Source organism: Egretta garzetta, unplaced genomic scaffold (genome assembly GCF_000687185.1).
Source record: "Egretta garzetta isolate BGI_Z169 unplaced genomic scaffold, ASM68718v1 scaffold19, whole genome shotgun sequence".
Taxonomy (NCBI): Eukaryota; Metazoa; Chordata; class Aves; order Pelecaniformes; family Ardeidae; genus Egretta; species Egretta garzetta.
The window spans coordinates 681165-699414 of record NW_009260768.1 but is presented as its reverse complement, the minus strand read 5'-3'; the positions used below and the strand labels follow the sequence as shown (position 1 = coordinate 699414).

Sequence of the window (18250 nt, the reverse complement as noted above, 5' to 3'; positions counted from 1 at the left end):
TCCCTCGACGCTGGCCACGCTTCTCCTGATGCAGCCCAGGGTAGGGTTGGCTTCTGGGCTGCCAGCACCCATGGCCGGCTCATGGCCAGCTTTCCAACCACCAATACCCCCAAGTCCCTCCCGGCAGGGCTGCTCTAAATCCCCTCTTCCCCCAGCCTGTATTGATACTGGGGATCAGATCAAGCCCATTCCACGTCTGCTGTGCCAAGGGCGATTCGGTACATTAGGCTGAGGCAGCGAGCAGGATCCTCCTGATGCCGGGGCAGGCTCCTGGAGGCTGTATTTTTTTCAGTCCCCGATGCCTGCAGGTCACAGGGGAAGGGAGCAGCCCCAGCAGCACCGGGCAGCGTGCCCAGGGCGATACAGCCAGGGGGCTGCCCCAGCCTGAGGGGGCACACCTGAGCTTTCCCAATGCAGAAAATAATACATAGGGGCACAGGAGCAAGGCTGGCGGTGCAAACGCTGTCTCCCCGCTCTCTCTGGCCACCCTGCAGCCTTCAGAAGAGAAAAGGACAGCACTGGAGCTGGACACTACCACACGAACGCAAGGTTCCCATTTGAGCCATCGTTCTTGCCTTCATCCCATGCTAACCCCATACCCCAAAGCCCTCACCACCACCAAAGAACAACCAAAGGACCTCACGCATACCTTAGCAAACATAAATTAGATGTTTCCTTTTTTTAAGCTGTCTGGAATCTCAGGAGGCACTCGCGAGCAAACGCTACCCAGACGTGCAGACAGCCCAGATGTGTCAGAGCACTCGTGTGAGAGCCAAAGCTAAAATATGCCTGCAAAGCACCAGTAGCTCCGTTCTTATGACTAACGCATCCCAAAGGTGCCATAACATGCACTGATGCAGTGAATTCTGGGGCGCTGGAAGGAGCACAGCGAGGGGAGGAGCCGGAGAGGGGAGCTTCTTAGGAAAGCCAGCAAGTTATTTTTCCACAATTTATCATACTACTTTTACACCGCGAGTTAGCCTTTTCCTCTGACTGCAGAGATGAAAAGTCACACAACTCCAGCATGAATTAAGCCAGCCAAGAAAAAGAAAAGCAGCTTTCTCCGCTCCCCAGGGCATATATTATGCCTATTTGTTAATGTTTTTTGATATGTGGAGGAGACAAACTTCAAGGAAGGAATGCGGTCACCTCCTATCTGAAACAAAATCTACCACGTTGGAACAGGCTGGACATAGAATCATAGAATGTTTTGGGTTGGAAGGGACCCCTAGAGGTCATCTAGTCCAACCCCCCTTAGTTCAGAAGATGCGTTGGGGGCACTCACACATGTGAGCGGGAACGCTTACATTTTTCAGCGCAAATACTACAACGCGGCGCTGCCCTGGTGAACAACAGTCACACGATGGACTCTTGCAGGAGGGGTGGAAATGATAAATAGCGCGTCTGCGCCCTGGCAGCGAAGGCGTGCGCCCGAGCAGAGCCGGAGGGAGGGCAGACCCCCGCCACCACGGTCGCAGCAGCTCCCCGGGTTTGCGTGCTCCCGTGGATGACGAGCTGGGGGTCAGCAGGACCCCAGGAGCTGGTAGAGTAGAGCAAGTTCCCTGTAACGGTGGTGGGAAGCTTCCTCCTGAACAGCCATCAGCAACAACCATCATCTGTCCAGGGACGTGGAAATATCCGGGGGAGGAAACCTGCAGGAGTTGAGGTGTGTGGCGCGAGGCTTTGAAGCAATGCATAATTCATTATACCTGAAATACATGCGGATAATTTACACGTGGAACAAAACAAGTCTGAAAACCCAGAGTATGAAAGACTGCGCCAGTTTAAATCATTTACTCTAAGAGCAGCGTCGTCATTAAAAAGGCACCGCGATGCGATTCTAGCGGCAGATGAAAAGGAGGGGCGATACATGCAAATGCTCCTCACATTTTCTGTTCCTGCTCTCCCAGTGGTTTAATTTATAACCGATGAGACTACAGTTTTAAGATGGAGAACGGCGCATTAGTCTCACCGGTAACAGCGCTCAGGATGAAAGCACTTTCATTATTCGCACTGAAAGATCCAGATTTGCTTAAACGAGAACTGTCACAACATGCTGAGGTCCAGGGATTCCTAGGGGAGCTAGCCTGACATCTTCGAAGCCGATTTGCATTAATTTATGAATATTACACAGTCTGTTTGTCCAACGGTTCTAAAGATGTTTAGTCAATGCATACCTTGAGTTAATTCAATAGAAAAACTGTCAGATACCACGCCAAGGGACAGACACAGCCATTCTGGCATCCCCTCCTCATTAAACGCCGAGCGTAAAGAATTGCAGAAGGATTTCATCGCAGGAATTAATGAGCTATAAATATTGAAAATTCCAAGACACTCCATCTACATTAAAATGTTGCAACTATAAAGGTAAATACCAAATCCGCAAGGGATCCTTGAGATCAAAGCCTGGCGAAGAGTGGCACTGGGGTGGGAGAGAAAAGAAGGGGGAAAAGATGAGAAGGGCAGAAGTAAACTCCCAAGCCTGCTGGGAGATAGCTTTGGAAAACCTGAGATAACAACTCTAACACAGCTCCAGTACCGGCTCTAATTAGGGTAAGTCAGGGCTTCCCTAATTGCGTTTAATCCCCTCAGCTTCTTTGAGAACGGGAACGACCAGGCACAAGGCGGAGGAGGGCAGCGTGCCGGGGACGCGCAGGCTCCTTACCCCGTTGGGGCTTGCAGGGGCAACGTTCCATATGGGATGGGATCTGCAGGCTGGCCAGATCGAGAGGGGAGGAGGGAGGCCAAGGACACCAGGACCTGCAGGAGCACTTGTCTCCACCAGCACAGCCTTTGCAAAGCAAGATACAGCTGATGTTATGCCTTCCTCACCTGAATTATAGAAGCATCATAGAATATTTTGGGTGGGAAGGGACCCCCAGAGGTCACCCAGCCCAACCCCCCTGCAGGAGCAGGGACACCTTGAACCACAGCAGGTTCCTCACAGCCCCATCCAACCTGGCCTGGAATGTTCCCAGGGATGGGGCCTCCACCCCCTCTCTGGGCAACCCCTGCCAGGGTTTCACCACCCTCATTGGAAAGAATTTCTTCCTTAGATCCAGTCTAACCCTACGCTGCTTCAGTTTAAACCCATCCCCCCTTGTCCTGTCACTGCTGGCCCTACTAAAAAGCTTGTCCCCCCCTTTCCTCTGGGCCCCCTTGAAGCCCTGACCGGCCGCACTCAGCTCTGCCCGCAGCCTTCTCTTCTCCAGGCTGAACACCCCCAACTCTCCCAGACTGGCCTCATAGGGGAGGTGCTCCAGCTCTCGGATCATTTTTGTAGTCCTCACCTGGATAAATTGGTTTCCTTTTCCAGATGTTGCTGTTACCATCTCCCAAACCCCCTGCAGATGGGTGTCCTTCGGGCAGAGCTCCTGAGCTGCCTATGGAGGGCAGATGGAGTATTTCTGCACTCCATGCCCTTTGAAATGCAGCGTAGACATTTGAGCTGCTCTGTACCTTTATTCACTTTATTTTCCTTTAAAACCTTCCCCCCTCACCCCCCCCTTCAATTAGCTGCTGGGCTTCTTATTAGAGGGCAGACAGCTCTTGCCAAACTCTTTTGCAGAAGGAAGAATGGAATTCCCTCCGTTTCCATCTGTAGATCACAGAGCTATCCCGAGACAACTGCAGGCAGCCAAAGCTCTCTTGCCTAAGGTGTAAACAGAGAAAATACCGACTTTTGATCTGCCTCCACCTTTCCAGCAAAAGTGAAGTCAGTGCAAGTATCAACATGGGGAAAAGAAAAAAAAAATAAAATTATTTGCTAGTCTGTCTTGGACTCTCTGGGTGCATGCAAAGGGCTCACATGTAAATACAGGGGTAAAGACAGAAATGCTTTAGTTAAAGGTAGGCATTCGCCCTTCCCGGGAGCTAACAGCCGCTGCACCATTTAGCAGAAGAATTCAAAACCAGAGCTGTTTCTCTGGGTAATCCCTCTGCCCCAGGGTGAGATTCATCCCTGTTCATAAAGATCCCATGCTACTGAACTGTAGAAACCTTCCCTTCCCTGCTAACGGCCTATTACATATCAATTAAATGACACTCTGATAATGATTTTGGTGGAAGCAGTATCTTCGAGCTTATTAGTCTCGGGCAACACTAGCAGCCAGATTTTTCTCAGAGCGTAATAATCAAAAGATTTTTTGGGTTTCAGTGACCTCGAAGTGCTCTGGTTTGGTTGGTTCTATCCTTCCAGCTGAGTGTTGGTGTTTGCTGGCTGGAGCTGGGGGTTCCCTAGGCGGCGGGAGGAGGCTTGGGCACCCAGCGAGCACGGCGGCTGCGTCCCTGCTGCTCGCCGACTCCAAGCCTGGGTGAAACACAGGCATAGCCGTGCGGCACCTTGCATGCCATATAATGCAGGATAATTAACGAGTTCATTTGCATATCAAAGATAGCTTATGCACAGCAAGACATTTTGCATTTAAGAAAAAAAAAAAAAAAAAAGAGTTTGTAAATTATCAATCCTGGAAAGCAAGAGCCTGTGACTTCCTACCTGCTGCAGCAGGGAAGGTCTCCCCCGGGAGCCCACGTGCTTCTTGCAGCAGGACGGAGTGGGGTTTCCCCAGGGATCCTCCCCCTGGCTGCCTGGCTATGAGGAATAACCAGAGCAAGGCCAAGTTTGGGCACTCTGGACCTAATACTTAGGCTTGACCTTGGTTCCAGCATTACCTGGAAATCTGCTACAGCTGGAGGTGCGAAGAGGAGGGTGCCCAAAAAGGACAGGAGCTCTGTGCCGCAGCCCGTGACTCCCTTTTGCACAGCTTCCCAACCAGAGCCCTTCAGGGGCTATTTCACAATTTAATGTATGGCATTTGTATCAGTTACAATGTCAATTTTTTTTTTTTTTTAAATATCTCCAGTATCTATGGGTTGAAATCCAAGCCAGGATGTGAAGGAAAAGGCAAGAGCAGTATTTAAAAAAAAAAAAAAAAAAAGTATATATGGCTGAAAGAGGTATGTTTGTAGCCCTTGCCTGTCCTGCCCACCCAACGCTGTAAAATGCATTGGCTTGCGTATAACAACCTGGATTTGTGCACTCAGAAAAGCTGTAAATGTTGGTGCTGGATTAAAGACCGCACTGTAGAGAAAACTTTGGAAGGAGAAAAAGAACGATATTTTCAAGACTCATATTTCATTTTTATATTCTTGAATTGTCTCTGATTTTCATTGCTTTCACTTTTCTGTCCTGTCCCCAGACACTGGCAAACCAGGGGAAACATCTCCGCGCTCCGCAGGAGCGGACAAAGCAAAGTCAATGCATCAAGCTGAAAAGAGGGAGAGGCTTCAGGTTGCCGTGAGGGTTATGAAATGGCATTAACTCCTTACCAAAGTCTACCCTAGGCACAAGATAAACATGCTACGCATTTAGCTATGGATTTCGGTTCCCTCTGGAGAGCTGCCAAAAGCACGGAGCAGCCTGCTGCGGGTCATGGTAGCCGGTGTTACCACGCCTGCCTCTGCCGCTGGACGCGATACGCGTGGTTCATGTGATGCTGCTGGTGTTCCCCTGGCAGCGCGTGCTCCCGGGACAGCCTTCCTTCCCTTTCTCCTAACAGAAGAAATCAGGATTGCCATGAGCAGTGACCTACCACTGTTGCTTCCCACTGCTCCGCAGCCGTTGCTCCCCCGTAGCTGCTCAGTTCACAAAGACCCCTTCCTCTTCTCTCGCCCACAACTTTGCAATCTTCATCTCCAACTCCACGGAATGACTCCACCATCATGCAGCTGATTTTACTCATCCCCTAATTTCCATGCAAAGCCGTTGCAGCTGGTGCAGGTGGTGATCGGGGTTTGGCTTTGCTGGGTGGCTTAGGTTTAGGCTTAGGCTTAGGCTGAGGCTGAGGCTGAGGCTGTAGGACTCCCACTGCTCTCTGGCTTCCCCCAGGAGGACGCACAGCTTTTGTGCTTGCAGCATCAACAGTCCTGTTCTGACTTCCACCAGGGCTTCCCAGCTGCGAACAGGTCTAAAAGTTACCAGTTTGTTGAATTTAGACAAAAGTTTGCAAGTGCTTTTAGACCCGACCTATCTGGAAGCCCGTGGGGGGCGAGTTACCCAAATACAGGTGAAACAGCCGCATCCTGCACCCCAAGGAGCAAACGGAGAGAGAAACAAAAATCGGTCTGAAAAATGTGCCACCCCCCTGGTCTCTCTCACACGTATTTACCGAAGTCCGGCTCCTTACGCTGCTGCCCTGAGGGGTGCAAGGAGCCGTGGGGACCCCGTAGGTGCACGGGAGCCCCCTGCAGAGCTGGCAGCCCTGCCCTACCCAGATGAGGTAGGTGTTGAACCCCAGAGTGCGTGCGTCACCCAAACCCTTCGCTGCACCGTAACCTCCACCTGCCGAGAATCCAGAACCGCGGAACAGGTTCCCCTGACGTCACAAGTTTAATTTAAACATTTCTGAAAGAACGGCCGTTCCTTGGACCATTTTTACACATTTTTGTGCACACCGCGAAGCCCGCAGTCTTCAGCACCAGCTCGGCACGCCGAAAGAAACCAGCAAGCACGGCTAGATATAGGGCTACACTGGATATGTCCTCACTAGATAAAGAGGAGGGGGGTGAGGGGTCCCCCCGGCTCCTTGCGTATCCCCCGGCTAGTTTGACGAGGCAACTGGGAAAACGGGAAAGAGGTGCTCCATGCACCTTTCTCTACTGCACCGCCCCGTGCAGCGGCGCCCGCATCCTGCTCTTGCTGGCACGCCAGCACCCGTAGGGCTTCTCGTGGCATTTCCCTCGTGCCGCCTAGCTCCGGGCAGCGGGGGCGGGTGTGCCTGCTGCTCGCGAGGCGCACCCAGCGGGCACGGGAAGGAGAGAAGTTCAGCGACGACCTCGCCAGCTCCCCAAAGGCGCCGTCTGTGCTTTGTCGCTATATTTATGCTGACTCCACCTGACCGGACGAGTGGCCAGCAAGAGAAGGGAAAGGCACCGACGGGAGAGGGTGCTAACGATTTAGGCAAAGGGGAGCGAGCCAGGCGGAATGCGCAGAGCGTGGCCCCCCACCCGCTGCCCCCGCAGCAAACATCAAAGCCGGGGTCAGCTCGGCGAGCGGCTCTCACCGAGGATGCTTTTCAGTCGGGAGACTAAGCAGATCCGGGCCGTGACAGCTAATCTGTATCTCTAAATCCAGCCCTGTAATTATTATTATAAGCTTCCAAGAGACCATTAGATTTGAAAAGTAAATTTGAATTTATAAATGGAGTCCTCCTAGCCAGGGTCAGGGCTCCATCTGAGGCATCGTTTCATAGCGTTACAGACTGACGGAAAGTTTGAGAACCCAGCAGAGGGGTCAGAACTGCGCTGAAACGCTTCACGGCCGTCCTCAGCCACGGCAGCGTGTTTGATTCCGGTGAGATCAGCAGTTTCGAGCTGAGTCACAGTTGTGCAGCCTCGATATCTGCCCCGGAGGCCACACACAAACAGCGGGAAAGGAGCTTCCCAACCCAGACAAATAAGGGCATCGAGTGGCTTTTCGGTTACTCCAGGCCTGTTCCCATTACGCTTCCCCGTCCCGCCACGCAAAATCCCAGCTCCGGACCCCAAACGAGGGATGTGTGAAGATTACAGCGAGCGTGCGTGGAGCTGGGCTGAGCTTGGGGAGTGTCATTTCGGAATGAGGATGTCCCAGGCAGACACAAAACATGGGGATTTGAAGAGGAGTTTCCTGCTATAACTTTTTAATCCCTTTCTACATCTCCCAACACGCTTGCTCACGCTCTGTGTTTTCATCGCACCCCCCCTCCCCTTCCCCTGCTTTGGAGTTTATGCAGACCTGGAGCTTTTTCCCCATTTCATACAGCTTGGAGTTCATGGTCGGGAGCTCTGCAGTTCCAGGCAGGACCTCAAGTCCCTCAGCATCCCTGGGGCAGATCTTCCTTTGGTGCAAGCTGCCGTACGGGGCACCCTGTTTGTTCTCATCTGGGAAATAATGATGGCATCACCTTTTCTCCTGCCTTTCGTCAAGGGAGAGAAGGATCTTGGGGGTTGGACTAGATGATCTCTAGGGGTCCCTTCCAACCCAAAACGTTCTATGATTCTATGATTCTATGATCTGTCTCTTCCCATTTGGGCAACCACAGCCACAGGCGTACAACAGCCCCCGGCCCCCTCTCCCCGGTTCATTGACACACACGCTGCACACGCCAGTTCATTCTCAGGTTTGGTTTGGTGGTTGGTTTTTTGCTTTTTTTTTGGTTTTTTTTATTATTATTATTTATTTAGAAATAATAAAATAAGACATAATATATAAAAATCTGTACAATCCACAATTTGTGCAGTACATTAGGAAGACTTTGATACAAAAGGCTGCAAACAGGAAAATAGTAATGGACAACTGTCAGGTGCCGTTCACCTTCCGATGGCTGCAGGCCAGAAGTCATTACAAAATCAGCTTCTCGTTGGCTGTGGGATGGCAACTGTGCAGCACCCTTCTACCTGCCAATGGTCGTGAGCAGCCATAATTTAAAGACATTACAGTACTTCTCAGTTTTACCTTGTAATCCATCATGAAAAAGAAGACCGAAGAGAACAAATAAAACCTCTGGACCCTTTGTCTTTCCCGAGAAGAGCAAGTGCTAAACTAACAACACAGAAGGTGGTCGTGGCTGGGGGAGGGCATCGTTAAATGCAGCTAATATGGAACGATTTCTACCCGTGCTACCGGACCAAGGGCGACTCGCACGGAAGAGACAGAGGAAAGAAGAGATCCATCCCCACCTGCCTCGGAAATGCTTTTTGCCACCGTACGCAGCACTAGGTTTTAGACAATGTGTCTCATTCAAGTATTTTCAGGGAAGGGCAGAAATAACATATTCCCCCCCAGACCCTAAGTGAAATACAGTATAAACCTTCTGTGCGAGCCGGTTCGGCCAACTTTATCCTTGATAAAGAAGCCGAACCCAACGCCTGTTGGAGTCTGCGGGTAGAGCTCAGTCAGTTTAAAGGGCCCCCAGTTGAGTATCAGCTTGGCCCAGGATCATCGGGAACTGAAGAAACGCTGTCAGTCACTGTGTAGTCCTTAAAAACAGCAACATTTTAAAAAACAACTAACCCAATTTGCTGCTGTAGAAGCGTGCTACCGTAGTCTGTCCTATCCTGGGCTTACCAGGGCGTGTTGAGAAATACAGAAATGACGGGCGAGGGGGAAGGGTACCATGGAGTGGACATTGCAGGTCTCTTTCTAGCAGCTTCCCGGAGCCAGAGGCTGAGTGCAATTCTGCAATGTAAGATGCAATCGGCAAAGACAAAGGGTACTTAAAAAGAAAAAAAGAAAAAAAGAATGCGGCAGAGAGCGTAATGGATTACCTCGATGCACACCCTCGCCAAGACGAGCACTCGGAAAGCCGGTAACTTTTAAAAAATGCCGGTAACTAGAACGTGTTTTCAAATGAAAAGTTCATGCTTAAAAATAAATAAAGAGAAGTTCATAGCATTAGGAATCGTATAAGGCTTGCAAGTATTTGCTAAAAATCATGCTAACCGGTAGCATCTAGGTACTAGCTAGCCGAGACTGCCGAGCAGAATTTATACTTTTTGTGGCCTTTTCTTTTTCTTCTTCTCCTTGTCCTCCTTTACAGACTTCTATTTACATTTGGCTTTAAATATGAAAATACTTGATAAACTTTATAAAATGTACATTTTAAAAATATTTCTGAAAAACTGACTTGAAAAACAAAACAAAACAAAACAAAACAAAAAAAAACCCCAAAACCTCTGCACCAGAAATGTTAAAGGGGAGGGGATTTTCTTTTTTTTTTTTCCCCTCTGAATTTCTTTTGCTGTAAAGAAACAAGCTGAACCCTGATCTCCCCGTCCCCCGTCTCTCGCCCCTCCCTCAAACATCTCAAGTATCATCTAGCGGGAGCACTGTGCACCTGGGGGATGCTGACCTGGAGAACACGTTCCCTTTCTCCCGGTCAGCCTCCCTGTTCCATCCCTTCCCCGTTGCGTTTTCACGCACCCTCTGTGTCACTGAATACTCTTTGGTTTCGTTATTGTCCTCTCACACAAAATATCGCGATAGCAGCACTAGCAGCACGCAGTTGTCCTCGCTACTGTTGACCCAGAAACTGCCATCGAATCGCCTTTATGTGTTCAGCCTTTCCTTTCTTTTACGTCCCCCCACCCCGGGAGCAGCCTTAGTACTTGCGCTTCATCATCTGCCCTCTCTAGAAGCCAAATCGATTTACAACGTCGAATTCCCCCAGTTTCGAACCCACCCGCTGCAGATACCATCTTAGCAGAAACCATTTCATTGCAGGCATTTCTTTCGGGCAGGGCTGGAAGGGGCCAGAGGCCTTCACAGATATCCATTTGCAGAAGACATTAGACCTAGAACAAGCTGTTTTTTAATGGCATACAGTGATCCAATACTGCAAGAGTTGACTAGGATTACTGTCCCCCTCCCCACCCCTCTCCACCCGCTCCTCGGGGAGCAGGCATCAAGTGCAGGTTCGCCCTCTCCTTGCTCTTAGAGGCACAGAGAATTTAAAGCCTTCTGGGTAAAGGAGCCAAAATACGGCTAGCGCCAGAGCTTGGCGGAAGGTGACCAAATCCGCTCGGCGCCCGGCGCCACGCCTCACCCACCAACCGCTCCGCTGGGGTTTGCCAGGGAGGGGAGGCAGGAGATGGACCTGGCTTTGCAGCCTCATCCTCCCCCAAACAACCCCTCTCCAAACGAGCGGGGAAAATACGCTGTTTCGGACACCCTTGCCCTGCTGAAGAGAAGCGTTTTGTTTTTTTTTTTACAAAAACTCTATGATCCCTGCGCCGTTCCCAAGTGCTGTGTTGTAAAAGTTCTCTCTTTTCCTCTCCCTTCCTCTTCCAAACCTCTTCCCGGGGATTTATCTATCGCTCAGCTCATCTGTGCCTGAACGCCCGCTCCGGCGGCACTGGCCTCCTCCAGCATTGCTCCGCGTGGCTCTGGCGTGGTCTCCCGGGTACCACGGCGGCAGCCACGGGGCCGGGCTCGGGCGCCGGCGGCAGGGAGAGGATGGCTCAGTTTTCAGGAGGCTGGGTCAGCGCCGAGGTCCGGCGCTGGGAATGTGCGCACCAACACTTGACCTTCTGCCGCAGCCCGGGGGGCGAGCGACCAGGGGGGACACAGATTTTGCTTGCTTGCTTGCTTGCCCCCAACTGCGTTTTTCCTTACAAGAATGGAAGGGACTTTATTTCCCCATAGAAGAGCAGGGGGTGGGGAAGGGGAGGAGGCCTAGCTCACGTTAGATCCCAGTCTTAAGCTTTTAGAGTAAGGTGCAAAACAAAGGTCTTGAAAAGAAAAGAAAAAAAAGAAAAAAAAAAAAAGAAAAAAATCAAAACCAAAAAAAAGTGTCTGAGGTTTGAAATTTCTTTTGTTTAAAGCAGCCTGTTCCTTTTTTTTTCTTTTTTTTTTTTTTTTTTCCTTTTTTAAAATAAACTCCACTGTGCAAAACTGTGCATTTTCTTTGGTATCCATTTAGGTAGTTTTAACTTAAGTACTTTTCCTACGTATACATATCTTTTAGTTCATTTTTCCTTTAGACAGCGAATTAAATTCTCCCCCCCCAAAAATCATAATTTTGCTGGAGGCTACTGATTGGCCTTTTATTACATAATGCCCCTTATGTAATTGGAAAGAGAGAAATTGATTCTAGCTACCAAACTACTGGCCTCGAAAGGAGTTTAGACTTTCTGGCAACATCGGCCTCTCTGAAGTGATCACGAGCTTTCCAACCCAAAAAGTTCAACGCTGACTTTTTTTTTTTTTTTTTTTTTTTTTTTTTTTTTTTTTAAATTACACAAGAGAAAATAAAAACTACACTGCAACAAAAATAACCATTTGTGTTCATGTAGTTAGCAGCAGCTTTTTAAAAAATAATTATAATAATAATAATAAGGCAGATCCTTGCCTTTGTTATGCCATTAAAAACATTCTTGTTCCCTAGAGAGAAGCATTCTGGAAAAAGTTGAAAAAAAAAATAATAATAACCCAACCAAAGCTTGCCTGCAAGTTCAAGTTTTGTAAAAAAATATATACATAATTTATTCTACAACATATGTGCCTTCTGTTCATACTTAGACATGTTTAGTGCTTTGTGTTTAGAGTTCATTTTCTGTCGTCCCTCCTCTGAGGACAGCCCTAAAACCAGCCCGGGTTTCTCAGGTCTGCTTGCACACCGCTTTTCAACAGTACCGTTGTCTGAAAACTGTTCTGGGCCAACTTCTCAGGTCAACGTGTCTTTGACCGATAGATGGTTTGGTTTTTTTTTTTTCCTTTCAACCAAAAGAGAGAGGAAGAGTTTGTCAGTCATATTTCCGACTCCCGCCGGAGCGGCCGCGGCTCTAGAGGCAACCCTGCTTGGTTGTGGTGGTCCATGTCCGGGTGGGTGTCTGTGCTCATGCTCTCAGGCACCCCAGTGTCAATCTCGTCCTCCTCTTTGCTGGTGAGGGCCACTTCGTTCTCGTAGCAAAAGGAGTTTGCGTTCGAGAGAATGTATTTCTTTTCCGCTAAGTCTCTGGCACTGCAGATGGGTGTGTTGGGCACTTCGTATGTTTTGTGGAACCTCGAGTAGTCCACTTTGTAGTAGTTTTTCTCTTCAAAGAGTACGGGCTCGTAGCGGTGGCCCCAGAGGATTTCATTTGCCAGATATGAGCTACGGCACTGGGTAGTCATGGCAGTAGCTTCCACCATGCCCTCTAATATGACTACAATTTCAAAGTCAGCATTGTCCATGTCTTGTTTGCTCAAGTCATACAAAGGACTGTCTTCATCTATTTCATGTACTATTGTAATTGGAGAGACCAGGAATATGCGGTCTATCCCGCTGTCAAACCCTACGTTGATGTCTATTTGATCCAAGGGGATGTACTCCCCTTCCGATGTGATCCTGGATTTGAGGAGCTGTGCTCGCACGTGTGCCTCCACCAAGTGGCTTTTCCTCAGGTTTCCAACACGCCACATCAGGCACAGTTTTCCATCTCTCATGGCCACCACGGCATTGTGGCTGAAGACTAGAGTTTCATTTCTCTTTTTTGGCTTAGCCATCTTTGCCATGACAGCACCAATGATGAAGGCATCAATGATGCAGCCTACTATAGACTGGAAAACCACCATGAAAACCGCGATGGGGCACTCGTCTGTGACGCACCTGAAGCCGTAGCCGATCGTGGTCTGGGTCTCAATAGAGAACAGAAAGGCTGCGGTGAAGCTGCTCACTTGAGAGACACAAGGTTTGTTATTTTCTTGATTCTCCAGATCCCCATGCAACAGTGCAATCAACCAAAACACACAGCCAAAAAAAAGCCAGGAGAGGATGAAAGTCAGGCAGAAGATAACTAGCATCCACCTCCAGCGGATGTCCACGCAAGTGGTGAAGATGTCTGCCAGGTATCGCTGTCCCTTCTCACCCACGTTAATAAACTGGACGTTGCAGTGGCCATCTTTTTTGACAAAGCGGCTCCTGCACTGCTGTCTGGTATGTACCTTACTCTTTCCATTCCCAAAGCCGTTGGCAACGGCCATGGTCGCCAGCTTCATGCCGTCCTCTTCCGAAGACACGATGCTGTAGCGGTTGGTTCGCACGCTGCCCATCACTACTGCTGTGGACTGAGGTGCTTCTGCTTTAGAAAACAGTCTAAGTTTCTGCAAAACCCTTTGGAGAAACAGTTTTGAAAGTTCTAGAGGAACACACACACACAGAAAAACTGGGGAGAGGCTGGAGTCCCCAAAAGCCCTTGGGTCAACCAAGGACAGTCTTCTGGCATGCAGGGTTAGCTTAACAAGTAACCGTCATAGAGAGGGCATGGTCTGCAAGAGAAAGAGAAATGGCGTATTAGAACGTGGAGGAAAGGGATAAGGAACCAAACCTGCAAGAATCACGTTAAACAATGAAGTTTCCTGGTTCTTAATGGAGTGCACAAGTTCTCCGAGCGCAGTTGTGCATGGGCAGACGTGACATCATCACTACAAAGGTGGCGTCACTCCTCCTGGGTGAACGCAGCGAGGCGATCCTGTCGCACAAGTCTCTAAGCAATAGTCGCTTTAAAGCCGGACATGCAAAGAATCTATCTACTACTTACAACCGCGCTTTCTGTTTATTTTGAAACAAACAATCAGCTCCAACATCCATCTGTTCACCTACAAACGCGGAAGCGGTTGACAGTGACGTGCAAGGTGGCTCCTGGCCTGTTCTACCTACGACAAACAAGGGAGCCCGCAAAAGGGAAGACAACGCGTACTGAGGAAAGCAATAAACTTGGAAAATGCAAATGTCAGCGATTTCCATGAAATTGCATCGCATGTAGCTTTCTTTTTTTTTGATTAAGCGAAGAAAAGGAGTCGTGCATTCTCTGCAAATGGCAGAAATAAAGGCTCCAGTGGTTCCTCTCTAGCTCCATAAACTCCCTGGGATCTGTGCAGTTTTTACACTCACGTTAGGCTCGAGTTGTACGAAGCAAACTAAACCTTGTTAACGGCCCTCATCTGCTCCTCCTAAGGCCAGTAGCAAAAGGCTACGATGGATTAGGACCGTCCGGGCACCTGCGGAACACCTTCGGTGGCAAGAACCAGCACCTTCCCCTTGGGAGCCCGAGGCAGCCAGCTCCATCCCCAACGGGCTACGGTTCCGAGTGTCGCCTGGGTCTTAAATGTCAGCAACTGGGACTCAGCAGAGAGGCTACAAAACCTTCTTCCTGAGGGTAGAAGCCACCGAACTTGTTTCAGGGAGGTCTGGCTTAGACCCAGGCTTAGCTTTTAACAAGTGCGTCATCCATTAAGTCATGCACTGTGTATCAGGAAATGTAATTGAAATACTGCAGAGGAGAAGAGCTGCAGTAATGCAACTGCTCCATCCACACGCGCACCCCGTGGAAGAAACAAAACCAGAACGGAGTCTGTGGTCCGTTTGCCATAGGAGAGGAGACTTCAGGACCGTTTACAGTAGCGAGGGATTACATCACGATGCTCTTCATAAATCAATATTATCAAAACTCATCTGAGTCTGTCCAAAACCCAACAAAACTGCAGCTGCCAAGGAGCAGGACCTCTGCCCACGGAGCGGCCTCAGTACTCTGCGGCCCTTCCTGATTCCTGTCTGACAAGAGCTGTAGATAAGAGTTTATCTCCTTAACCAAAAGCAGCCCCGAAAGCCCTGCAGAGGTGTTCCAAAAAAACTTGAGGGATTTCAAACAGTTTCTCAGCCCTCCCACATCCTTCAGCCGCATTGCAAGGGCTTTCGGTCAGCAAACACTTGTTAGGAAAGGCGCAGGTGACAAACAAGAGGACAGCATCGCGCTCGCAGTTGCACGCTGGCTGCTCTTCCCTCTAGAATCTCCTTCGGGCTTTACTTTTACCTTCTCTTTTTTTTCCCCCCCTCACTTCTGTTTGTTGTGCAAGAATGCGCCCCGACGCCTACTTGCCCAGCTTAGTCATCTGTGACTCCAGCGCCGTACAAGACATTTTGGCAGCTTTTGATAGGGTTCAGTACTGCCCGGGTTTGAGTACGGCGCTCGGCAGCGTAGGCTTGCGGGACGGCGTAGCTGCCCTCTTGCTTGCCTGACTGTCTCGCCTATACCGTGTATGGATTCACTTCCCCCCCCACACACACACACCTTTTTAATCATGGGCTTTCTAATTCCCATCAGGATATCCTTCTCAAAAATACAAAGGAATTCTTTTAATATTCGCTTTTTCTTGTTAGGAAAGGCGCAGGTGACAAACAAGAGGACAGCATCGCGCTCGCAGTTGCACGCTGGCTGCTCTTCCCTCTAGAATCTCCTTCGGGCTTTACTTTTACCTTCTCTTTTTTTTCCCCCCCTCACTTCTGTTTGTTGTGCAAGAATGCGCCCCGACGCCTACTTGCCCAGCTTAGTCATCTGTGACTCCAGCGCCGTACAAGACATTTTGGCAGCTTTTGATAGGGTTCAGTACTGCCCGGGTTTGAGTATGGCGCTCGGCAGCGTGGGCTTGCGGGACGGCGTCTCTGCCCTCTTGCTTGCCTGACTGTCTCGCCTATACTGTGTATGGATTCACTTCCCCCCACACACACACACACACCTTTTTAATCATGGGCTTTCTAATTCCCATCAGGATATCCTTCTCAAAAATACAAAGGAATTCTTTTAATATTCGCTTTTTTTTTTTTTTGGCTGAAAAATTCTTTTACTAGAAACCTGAACACAGGGGGGAAGTGAAAATACTGTTAATGTATTTCGCGCAAAAAAAAAAAAAAACCTTCTTGAAAAACCATTGCACTGGTCTGCAAATCGATCACTTTTATAAACCACATCCTGCAACCACAGTCATGTTCGACTTCCACATTCAAAGGCTGTTTTGTTCCAAGCTGATGGAAATACACAGCCTAGGAAACACTTTATTTCTAAGTCTGTCTTTTTTTTTTTTTTTCCTTCTCCATTTTCCTGCATTGTCTCTTGGATTTTAGAGGAAAACTTGTGGTGGAGGGAAAGATAAGCTGTAAAGTCTCAAGTGCCTGAATAGGCAGCTCCCCCCCCCCCGCAAAAGTCTTGACCCAAGGACATTTGTTTGAATTCCACAAATCACTGAAATCCTAACGCCAGCTTCCTGCGGCGAGCTGGCTGCTTTTAGAAGTTTGGGACCTGAATTAGGTGTCGGACACCGCCACATGCCTCCTCTGAACGGCCGAGCACCTTCTCCCTACTGTACCTTGCACAGCCTCGTGCCTTCGCCCTGCCCTTGGGGGCCATCCCGCACCCATTTGTCTCTAATGGTCCTTAAACTCGGGGGGTGCCCCGGGGCACCCTGTGCTACCTCTACAGACTGCTTGAAGTTTATACAACAAAGCGGGGGCAGCATAGCTGTCCTCTTCCTCTGACAGCCCAAACTGCAACTCTTCCTTGCGAGTGCTCAGGCGCCGGGACGGGAGCACGGCCAGCGCCGTGCGCAGGGACCGGCCAGTGCAACGCAACGGGTCTGACCTTGCTCCTGCTCGTGGCAGCACAGGCCCCATAAAACGCCCGGGAGATGGGCTGGCTGCCTGATCACACAACCTGATCGGTGTCCACCCCCACTTTCACAAGGAGTTTCAGGAGAGGTTCCCCCCCCAAAACCCCAGAAACAATCAAACTCGCATGCAAATCCACTGGCAATTCTTATTTTGCTAATCCACCTGCTGCTCAAAGGCAAAACAAGTTTGCTGCCCCCACCTCATTATCGGTGGTGGCACTGAAGATGCTGAGCTAGCGTGGGACCAGCCCTGCCATCCTCACCAGACAAAAAAGGCCACCCCAGTACCCACCAGCCAACCCAAATCTTTGTACAACTGGGCCCAACACGCTGCAGCCAGGCACACACAGGCGCAGCTGCAAATTCAATCATCACTAGGTGTGTTATTATTATTAATTCAGGCTGCCTTTCCTCCTGGAAGAGAATACCAGACTAGAGCAATGCAGCTTGTAATTACCAGCACTGGCACCGGCGCAGCGTTACTGGGAAGGGAAGAGATGGGATGGGATGGGATGGGAGAGCCCCAGGCTTGCTCCCCTGCAAGGGGATGCTTGGAGGAGCAGCGAGCAACGGGGCTGTGCTGCATCTGCAGCATTTCTGAACCAATGTGGGTGGAAATGCCGCGACGAGGAGCCCAAACCCTCACTTTCCCCTTCGCAAGCATCCCCCCCCCTTAAAACCTCCCCCCCAGGAAAGACGTTCACACCACGCATCTGAACTCCGCAACGAGCAGCTCGAAGGGAATTTGTGCAGGAGGTTTAAGTGCAAAAAAAGAGCAGGGGGTTAGCGAGAGGAGCGCTAACGAGCGCTTGGAGCGGTTATTCCCAGGCTGACGCCACGCAGCCCTGCAGTGAGCGGGGCACATGTTGCTAAGAGAGCACCAGGGCTGCCTTAGCCAAGTGCCTTCCCGGCTGCCCTCCGTAGGCTGAACAAAGGGGCCACTGCCACCGGGCAAGCCTGGGACCACAGTCCCGGCTCCCTGAGGACCCACAGTCCCTTCTCCCTGGGGACCCACAGCGCCCGCTCCCTGGGGACCCACAGTCCCCTCTCCCCAGGGGACCCACAGTCCCCTCTCCCTGGCTGGTCCCTCCAGACCCCAGAGTTACTCAGGTCATTCCCTAAGGCTTCTCCACAATTTTGGGTAGGACTTAAGTTACACAGAGTGGTGAGGTGCCTTCAGGAGAAGGATCTGTCCTTTGCAATCAGGCAGCGGGGGGGAAGAAAAAAAAAAACAACACACACACACACACCCATAATAATAAAAAAAAAGGACTAATAACAAAATAAAAG

The 18250-nt window shown here is 50.0% G+C and overlaps 1 protein-coding gene across 1 annotated transcript; it reads right to left on the bottom strand.

Moving 5' to 3' along the window:
• Window positions 1-11973: 11973 nt before the first annotated feature.
• Window positions 11974-13795, bottom strand: KCNJ2 (potassium inwardly rectifying channel subfamily J member 2). The gene has a single exon (XM_035901555.1). It carries the CDS (start codon window positions 13568-13570, stop codon window positions 12287-12289), a length of 1284 nt encoding a protein of 427 aa, XP_035757448.1. The 5' UTR covers window positions 13571-13795; the 3' UTR covers window positions 11974-12286.
• Between the last annotated feature and the right edge of the window lie 4455 nt (window positions 13796-18250).